This window comes from Sardina pilchardus, chromosome 2 (genome assembly GCF_963854185.1).
Source record: "Sardina pilchardus chromosome 2, fSarPil1.1, whole genome shotgun sequence".
Lineage (NCBI taxonomy): Eukaryota > Metazoa > Chordata > Actinopteri > Clupeiformes > Clupeidae > Sardina > Sardina pilchardus.
Genome location: NC_084995.1, coordinates 38,832,396 through 38,842,395, shown reverse-complemented (window position 1 = coordinate 38,842,395; position 10,000 = coordinate 38,832,396). Strand labels below are relative to the sequence as shown.

The window sequence follows — 10,000 nt, the reverse complement described above, 5'->3', positions numbered from 1 at the left end:
AGCCACACCGCTAGGGTCAAGAGCCAGAGACCCCATTATGAGCCAAGCAACAGCATTCGTCATGACACTGATCACAGAGCAGCAGAGGTTCCCCCCGCGCAGAGCAGAGGGTTAGAGAGGAGATCAGGTACGTTACCCACGGCTGCACGCTCACGCACTCGGGAGCTCGGGACAGGAAAGACAGACCAGAACTGTGGACAGTTACACACACACACACACACACACACACACACACACACACACACTTGTACTCTCATACACACCTAAAACACAAACGCACTGCTGCCACAAGCATTCTCCTGAGTTTGCAGGGGGAGCTGCGCTTGCTTGCTTTTTCTCTCTCCGGCGACTAGCAGGCTATGAGGTCCAAATACCAGACACGCATGATAAAGGCTGCCCTCCCTCCCTGCTGCCTGCCTGTTGCTGGTTGCCAACCACTACCACAACCCCCCACGACAACCCCTCTCTTTCCTCTCCGCTTCAGTCACACTACACCCACACATACACAGATACACACACACACACACACACACACACACGTGCACAGCCACTCACATCCTGCTTGCTGAAGTAACATTCAGGCTTCCGGTCAGGCTCAGGCCCTGGACAGATCTCCAGAGAACTCCTGGACAAATCCCCCCAGCAGCATTCCTTCCAACGAGCATATGTCTATCTCTCCCTCCCTCTCTCTCTCTCTCTCTCTCTCTCTCTCTCCCTCTCTCTCCCTCTCCTTCCCTGACACACTGGCTCTCCTCCTCCACCAATCACTCCCTCCAACCTTTCTTTCCCTCGCTCTGTCTCTCCCTTCCTCTCCTCCCCCAAGCCTGCTTCTCCCCCTCCCCCTCCTCTTTTTCTTTCTCTCTCTCTCTCTCCCTCTCTCTCTCTCTCTCTCCCCAACTTTATTCTCACACCTCTCCATGGGAAAACAGCCAGCCTCTTACCTTCTCATTCATCCAGAGGTGAGCATGCTCAGTGAGCCCTCTCTCCCTCGTGACCAGGGCGGGAGAGTGGGAGAAGAGGAGGGGGAGTTGGAGGAGGAAGAAAAAGTGGAGGTCCAAGCAGGCGGTCAGCCCAGTGAGAACGTTTCGCCCTTTTTTCCTTTTCTGCGGTGCTCACAAGGTGAGCAGCAGTGTGTGTGTGTGTGTGTGTGTGTGTGTGTGTGTGTGTGTGTGTTTTGTGTGTGTGTTTTGTGTGTGTGTGTGTGTGTGTGTGTGTGTGTGTGTGTGTGTGTGTGTTTTGTGTGTGTGTGTGTGTGTGTGTGTGTGTGTGTGTGTTTTGTGTGTGTGTGTGTGTGTGTGTGTGTGTGTGTGTGTGTGTGTGTTTGCCCTCTACACAAACTGGAGGATGGTAACTTTGACCAAATATGGAGAGTGGAATGTAAACATTGGGGGCAGGGCCAGTGAGGAGGGGGCGGAGATTGGGAGACACGGCAACCTGACACCTAACACTCTTTTCACAGGACTCAGAGAAGAGAAAAGAGGGAGAAAAGGAGTAGAAAGAAAGAGAGGGAGAGAGAGAGAGAGAAAGAACTGGATCGTTATCCAACCACCTGAGACAACTGAGAGCGCCACTTTAGAAAGAACGAAGGGAAGAAGAGCAGCACAGGAGAAAGAGAGAGAAAGAGAGACAGCGAGGGAGGGGAGGAGTGAGCGAGAATGAGATCCCTTGATTCAAGAGAAAGAGCAAAACAACATTCCTTCCAGCACCAAACACCTCACACTGGCCAGCCATGCTTTTTAATTAGGGAATCTCTGCCTTCTAGTTGGAGCGCACCTCCTCCTCCTCCTCTTCCACCTCCTCCTCCTCCTCCTCCTCCTCCTTTAATGAATCCGCGCCAGCGTTCCCCCTCGCACCCTCGTGAATCGCTAAATTACACGGCTGCCATCGACACACATTACGCCACCGCTGGGGAACCAGATGTGCTCAGACCTCAATTGCTGGGTTCAACAATTGTTTCGAGAGTTTCCTTCGCCTTCCCATATAAACACAGGCATCGGCTGACATCCACGCATCGGTTAACCAGACCCCGGGGAGAGGGGAAGGCTTCTGCTTCCGGTCCATGACGTGGGACACACTCCAGCCCGAGCCCTGAACCCCTGAACCTGCAGTTATGTAAATATATATATATATACAGTATCTATATATAATATATGTACAGGTGCTCGGACTCGGTGATTGCAGTGATCACACCAAGGCCAGGAGCTCTCAACAGTGTCACAGCCATCCAGCAGAGAAGGATCATTTCTCACCACAACACCAACCCACAAGAGACTTTTCTCAGCATGTCTGAGGCCGGAGGAGGTGTGTGTGTGTGTGTGTGTGTGTGTGTGTGTGTGTGTGTGTGTGTGTGTGTGTGTGTGTGTCTGTGTCTGTGTCTGTGTCTGTGTCTGTGTGTGTGTGTGTGTGTGTGTGTCTGTGTCTGTGTCTGTGTCTGTGTGTGTGTGTGTGTGTGTGTGTGTGTGTGCGTGTGCATGTGTATGTGTATGTGTGTGTTTTGGGGGGGGGGGGGGGGGTTCACAGTGATAACAGTAAATGTTGCTGAATACACTCAAACAGTGGTTCCACCATTTGCAAGAGGCTAAATCAGCAGGACTGAAAGAAAACAGTTTGGGGCTATGTGAAGCAGCTACATGTTCTTGGCTCAGAAACTGTTGCTTGGGAAATGCTGCTTGTTATGAAACATGTTTTTCCATAATGCAAACCATGTCTATCAGCACTGGCAGGAGAAACAAGTGAGCTTGAGATAGAGACAGAGAGAGATAGAGAGAGAGAGAGAGAGAAGGGGACAGAGAGAGAGAGAAAGAAAGAGCGAGAGAGAGACAAGGGGACAGAGAGAGAGAAAGAGAAAGAGAGAGGGAGAGAGAAAGAGAGAGAGAGAGCACTTTTGACATTGACAGGCTTCTGAAATAAGGCATCTTGAGCGGCCGCACTGTAATTATAATTCCATTGGCCCTCCTCCCCCTCACCCCCCATCACCCCTGCTCCCTCAGATGCACCACAGCACTGGCCTGTGACTCAACACCACAGTGGCCTTCACTCCGGCCCGTTTCACTCCTCGCTACGGCTCCCGGGCTCGGGGGCGGTCAGGGCGGGCAGGCGGGGCGGCCCTCGAGTAAAAACACACACATTCCGCGCGTAAAAACCCTCAATCCTGTCTGACTCACTCGGCCCGGCGCTCCAGCAGCGGGTCGATGCGCCAGCGGGCCGACCGGCGAGGTCTCCGAGGGCCTCCCAGGCCCTGCGGTTTCCCCACACGTTCAAATAGTCCACATGAGTCATAATAACAAGGTCTGAGGCGGCCTAATAGCATCATTGATGGTTCCAGTCGTCGTCCCCCCTCCCCCCCCCGCATACCGATGCTGCGTGCTAACACACGGCCGCTACCACCACTTTGTTATTCAATCCTGAGGAGCCGGGGAAAGCTCACCTCGCCGCACACGCGCCTTTGGTGAGCGCAAAGGAAGTCATGGCTCAGGGCAAATGTTTGGCGACTTCGTCATGGCTTCATGACTCACATTTATTGTAAGTCAGTGTTTTGGAGACTGAAATATCAACAAGAGTTTTTAAATACACACACAGGTGTGGAGCTAAAGTGATACATCACTGAAAGAAGACCAAAGATAAACAAGACTCTACTCTCATAGGATTTGATCCATGCACCCATTCATCCATATATCTATTTGTTCACTGTTTAGAACTTTGCTACCAGCCATAACCGCACGCTAGTTAGCTGCTTAGAAAGCACAAAGCACACACAGGTCTATAATCAAGTGGAAGACCTAGAAGCATTAACCTATAGTGTAATGAGATACGAGCATGGGATACCTCTTCACACACACACACACACACACACACACACACACACACACACACACACACACACACACACACACACACAACACACACACACACACACACACACAGAGGAATGTGAGGCTCCATTAAAGATCAGACAGCCGCTTGCTCCTGTGACTGACGGCCGAGAGGAAGAAAGGCAGCTTGTCTCGAGCAGTCGTAGAAAGATGCTGAATTCCAGCCAGGCCGCTGCTCAAAGTTCCCACTGCTAGTGTTTACTTGTGAAAAATGCTGGCGACTTATCCGCCAAGCCCTTCTTCCCAACACTAAAAATATTCTACATCAACAACCCCCCAAAAACATCACATCAAGGCGAGGCGGCTGACCACTTCTTTTTTTTTTTTTTTTTACGATCAGACTTTTGAGGCAGCCCTGTTTTGAAACGAAGAGTAAGTCATTTGTTTTCATTAGAGGCGTGGCGGGTGAAGAACACAAATGCAAAATGCTGAGGGGCTTAGGGAGGGGCTGTGTTTTGAAGCTTCTAGATTTTTCTATTTTCAGATGGTTGTGAATTCCATGGCACACAAGGCCGATTTGGCAAAGCAGCAACCGCAGTTGGAGTAGGACGCCCTTAGGACGTTACTGTTTGTCTGTCGGGATGGTCTCTGTGTGTGTGTATGTGTGCGTGTGTATTTGTGTTTGTGTGTGTGTGCGTGTGTGTGTGTATGTGTGTGCGTGTGTGTGTGAATCTGCTGTGGAACACCACCCAGTTCTGATAGAAAAACACAATAACATCCCAGGGGGAAGCCAGCGCTCTGTCTTTGACCTGTGGGCTGGCAGGCTCCCAGAAGCCTGGACCACAGTACCCATCCCAGCAGCCCCCGCCAGCCCTCGGGGAAGCACAGACAAGACAGCAGCACCAGGCCACCTTCAGCACAGTACACACTGCCCCTAGAGGACACTCGCAGCATTGCAGGACCACATGCATCAAAAAGACACACTGAAGCATATCAGTCACTGAACAAAACACACACATAAACACACAAACATCAGGGTGTGTCTTTTCAGAGCAATTGTCGAACCGTTTTGCTTCTGTAAGGTCTTTCTGAAAAGCGCGGCATAATGGCAGGGATTATGCCTGTTCCTGTTACTTTCCGTGATGTAAACATTCATTATGATTTGCTGTGTACTTTTACAAGTCTGCTGTTTGCGCCCACTTTAAGCGCTTTTAAATTCATCTCCGTGCAATTTATTATACTCTACAGCCGCCTAAAAGATTTTCTTGGCAGAATTCAAACCAATCCATAATATTTGGCTCCGGCGCCTCCAGCTCCTGCCAAACTCTTCATTCCTGCCTGACTCAGAGAAAAAAAGGGATGCACAGGCATGCAAAAGCCCCAGCAGAGCAGACCCAGCAGTGCGCTGAAGACAGAAGACAGCCCCCTGGAAGCTCAGCAGGGTTCCCCATACTGACCAAGCAGAACTGCACATGCTTCCAGTGGGAATGCTGGTATGTGAGTTTTACTGATGTGTGTGTGGGGGGGTCTGGGTGTGTGTGTGTGTGTGTGTGGGGGGGGGGGGGGGGGGGTCTGGGTGGCACTGTAGGGGGGTGGTTCTCTTCTCTGACCTACATCTGCTGGAGTACCAAACAGACATCCGCAGAACAGAACGCTGCTGCTGCTGCTGCTGCTGCTGGAGTCATTACATGCAAGCAAAGCCCCTGTCTCTGGGCCACTAAAGCCCTCAGTCCCATTCCAACTCATGGCTGCCTCAGTCTGTGGACGTGTGCTAATGTCATCAGGCTGGACTGCTGTTGGGAGAGGTGGTGGTGGTGCCGGTGGTGGTGGTGGTGGCGGAGGTGGTAGAGGTGGTGTTGTGTGGGGGTTCTGTGTTCACAGGAAGCACCAGACTCCAAGCGCGAGTGCGCGGAGCGGAGCGAGGCAGAGGGAGATTTATCGTGTGTGTCAGCGAAAACGCTCGCTCAGCACTGCGGCGAGTCCCATCAAGGAAAAGCGCCATTACACATTCCGACGCTGCCAAACAAACTCAGGAGCGATCCGCCTCCAAGCACCCGTAACGCTGTCATGAGCTAATGCCATTATCCCTGGAGCTTTTTTCTTAGCCACGTAAATGCTATGAGAATGCAGCTAGGCATCTGCTCTGCAGAGTGCTCATCCACTTCCATCTGACTTTGACTTGAACACAGCTAGCCTAGCGCTATCAATCAATAGTGAATATCGCTAACAATTCCATCTCCTTATATTCATTAACCAAGGAGCACATCTGCTAAACAAAACATCTGCTACATGTAAATAAACCTGTATGCAAATGTGACGCATGTTCTGGGCACTGCTGTGCTGTGCGTCTGGAGACAGGAGACTTTTAGTCCTTACCTTCACCGTTGCAGATGTTCTGGTAGGAGTCCCATCGGGTCAGCGGGTCGGTCAAGCTGTAGTCCACGGTCACATCTGGGCCGTTCTGCCAGCGCTCCGCACCTGAGACAACAAGCGGAGACGGCACGCTGTGAGAGCGTCCTCCAGGAACCAGCAGGCCTCCAACGCAGCACACACAGCTGCAGCTTAGTGGACCCATGAGGGGGGCCCACGGGGATCCTCACGGCTGCAGAGCGCTGCACTCTAAACTAGGCACTGGGACTCAGCATGACTGGGCACACGCAAAACTCTTTCTCTCTCTCAACTCTCTTGTGTGAGGACTTAAAGCTGAAACACACACACACACAGAGAAACACACACACACACACACACACACACACACACACACACACACGCATACAAGCACGCTCCCATGGGGTTGGGAGACAGGGCCTGCTGTGCCTTTTTTACATCCCTGTCAGGACTCACTTCACACAACATTTCCCTTCTAAGGCATTCCACATCCTCAGCTTTACCCAGCTCAGCGGGAGTGTGCGTGTGTGTGTGTGTGTGTGTGTGTGTGTGTGTGTCTGTGCGTTTCTGTGTGTGTGTGTGTGTGTGTGTGTGTGTGTGTGTGTGTGCGTTTCTGTGTGTGTGTGTGTGTGTGTGTATGTGTGTGTGTGTTCTCTGTGGAGTGGATGGAAGAGGGACAGAGAGAGAGAGACAGAGCTGAAATGCAAATGTATCAAGGGAAAGTCCATCTGCTTGAATGACATGCTGGTGAAAGGCCTGCGTGCCTCACGTCAGCATTAACGCCACTGTGCTGAATAACGTTCCCAAAGTGAGGCAGCAGACAACATCGTGGATCTTAATTACGCACACAGCAAGAAAGTGGGACGACAAACGGGGAATACCTTGGATCTTCTCTGGGCCCTCGGAAAACACTAGCTCCACTTTTCCATAATCCGGAAATCTGGAATCTGGAATGTCAACAGGGAGGAATGTTTAGTGTGGCTCGGAGAGATGGATGGGAGCGTAATAGAGAGCGGAAGAGAGAGTGACTTGAGCATCTGGCTTGAGTTCTCACTACAGGAGTTATGACAGAGATGACACTGGCCAGGCAACAAATAGCCTACAGTTTTCACTGCTCGATGCTCAACAGAGAAAATAGGAGGAAAAACAGTAGTTGCTGTGGGTTTTGCTGAAACTCCACACTTTATACAATGCAGACCAATTGAGAAGTTCCAAAGATATACTTCAATATGACAGCCTTAGTCAGGAGGGTCTTAAAAAAAATCAATCAAGATGAATCACTGATCCAAGTTCAATAGATTTGTTTAACTAACCTTTGTTAGCACACTCCATGTCCTCCTTCTCAAACATGAGGTTGTAGCCTTGCACTGCTCCTGTGTGGAACTGCAGTCTGAAGATAATGTCCCTGTTGGAGGAACTGCTCTTATGATAGCATTTGACCTGAGAGGAGAGAGGAAAGAACAGGCCGTGTCTGTTTATACCAACATACACATTGTTATGCTGAACCACCGAATCTTCAGTTCTTTGTTGCTCTCATGTGCATTGGACATGTACAGTAAATACAACGGCTATCAGATGATGCTAAATAGATACGACCTACATCAACCTACAAGTAGTTCATTCAGTTTGCTATGTAGAATACAATAAAAGAAAAAATAAGAGAGGAGAACGGAAGAGAAGAGAAGAGAAAAGAAGAGAAGAGAAGAGAAGAGAGAAGAAGAGAAGAAAAGAGAAGAGAAGAGAAGAGAAGAGAAGAGAAGAGAGGAGAAGAAAAGAGAAGAGAAGAGTAGAGAAGAGAAGAGAAGAGAAGAGAGGAGTTGGTGTGCTTACCATGATGTCTCCCTTCAGCAGCTGTGCCGGCTCCAGGGCGATGCATAGCCTGTTCCTGTGGCCGGGCCCGATGAGACTGTATCACAGGCAGAGACCCAGAGTAAACACATGGCACCCCATTTCCACACTAAGGCCCATTTCCATATGAAAGCAACCAATCCGAATCAGGGCTCAACTCACATGACATGGGGAAGCCAATGAGAGCCAGGCTCTCAAATATTAGCTCATCACACATGCACCAATCACAAAGGATGCGGAATCACAGTGGAACACCCATTTAAGCCCTCAGTCACAGAAGTGAAAACAACTTACTAAACTCCAGAGGAATAGACGGCCTGCATCCCCTGGTAAACCTTCAGGTACGGACGACAGACTGTCAGGAACAATAAAACAAACATCCCAAAGGACCTTGTGAGCATCTCCAGTTTGACTACACAAGAACAGTCTTTAAACACAGATGGAGCAGTAGACCCTCGGACATTAGCATAACAATTGTGGCTGCTTAGCACGTGAATCAGCAACAGGACAAAACTGCACAGCTGAGTATAGCTGGATAGGACACAGATCACCCCACACAACACTCCACATTAGCAAACACTTGGGCATGAATACAAACTCGGTGCAATGGTTATGCAAACAGTTTGCAGTTCAAACTGTGGACAGTTTAGACAGCTTTAGACAGTTTGGACAGTCCTCGTCCTAGCATACTGTACGTGTTTCTATATGTGGGATGATCTAAGCCCTTATGGCTATTGTGGTACTGAATGACAAATGGCCAATGATGTCATTGCCACAGATGCTTTCCCTTGGGTCTGTTCTGGGGAAGTTTAAAGTCTGGATCTTCTTGTTTATGTGTTTATGACATTTTTATTGAAACGCTCACCATAAACTATATCACTGTTGTTTTGCTACAACAAACACGCTTTATCAAATATCAAATAATGGAAGACAGCTGGTTCAGTTATGGAAAAATATGATTGGATTGTATTTGCTACTTTTGTATTATGGGCTATTACTCAGAAACTTGATCTGAAGGCCTTTTCAGGCCCTGAGTACAAACTATGTCAGAGTTGCTTAAGGAATGTTTTCTCAGAGAGGAAAGTAGCGTGTGATTGAGTGCCTACATCTTAAATTACTGCAATTTGTCACAAGTAGCTTCTACTTAAGATAGTGCCACTCCCTATGTTTTATACAGCCAATTTTGCTGAAAGCCTTCCGTCTTCACTTGCTGCGAATCGTTGAGAAACATGCAAGGAAATGCTGGAAATATGCATGGACCTTGTGCAGATTTGTTCAGTCCAGATTCTCTCTGCATTCAGTTCTTTATATGTTTGCCTTTTGTGTGTGTGTGTGTGTGTGTGTGTGTGTGTGTGTCTGTGTCTGTGTCTGTGTGTGTGTGTGTGTGAGTGTGAGTGTGAGTGTGAGTGTGAGTGTGTGTGTTTGTACTAAACTGATATCAAACGTTTAAAAGCCTCTGTAGTGTTGCATTTGATCTGGCGGTTACCTCCAGCATTGTCGAAATTGGGGATCCCGTGGAGGATGACCCAGTGCAAGAAGAGAGGGGAGGCGTTGATCTTCATCGAGCCGCTCAGAAGGCTGTTCAGGATCCACACATATCTGAGGAGTGGACGAGAGAGAGAGAGAGAGGCGTGAATGACACAGTCATCCCCAATCACATGTTCTCAGACCACTCGGGGGAGAGCAACACGATCACACGGTATCAGTCACAGCCCTGTGAGGTTCAAGGCCACAAAATGGCTGATGGCACTGTTTCGCAACCATCAAGCACAACAACGGATACATGTGGGAAATGGACATCGTCTGAAGAGTCAAATGATGTTGTTTCATCACCGCGTCAAGGGTCCGCTTAAAGAAAGGAACCACAGATGAGTCACGGCGAAGGCATACTCAGTTACCACGGGTCACAAGAAGTACTCAGCCCTTGGACCTTGCTGTCTCACAACAGCTTT

At 49.4% G+C, this 10,000-nt stretch overlaps 1 protein-coding gene across 1 annotated transcript in view; it reads right to left on the bottom strand.

Moving 5' to 3' along the window:
- Nucleotides 1-10,000, bottom strand: part of LOC134073749 (tensin-3-like) — a 43,891-nt gene that overhangs the window by 20,288 nt on the left and 13,603 nt on the right. Inside the window, exons 7-12 of the mRNA XM_062530350.1 lie at nucleotides 9,535-9,647; nucleotides 8,343-8,403; nucleotides 8,031-8,106; nucleotides 7,514-7,640; nucleotides 7,082-7,147; nucleotides 6,189-6,290 (exon numbers count right to left, since the gene is read on the bottom strand). Of these exons, the coding sequence (XP_062386334.1) occupies nucleotides 6,189-6,290; nucleotides 7,082-7,147; nucleotides 7,514-7,640; nucleotides 8,031-8,106; nucleotides 8,343-8,403; nucleotides 9,535-9,647 (545 nt within the window). The remainder of the gene's footprint in view (nucleotides 1-6,188; nucleotides 6,291-7,081; nucleotides 7,148-7,513; nucleotides 7,641-8,030; nucleotides 8,107-8,342; nucleotides 8,404-9,534; nucleotides 9,648-10,000) is intronic.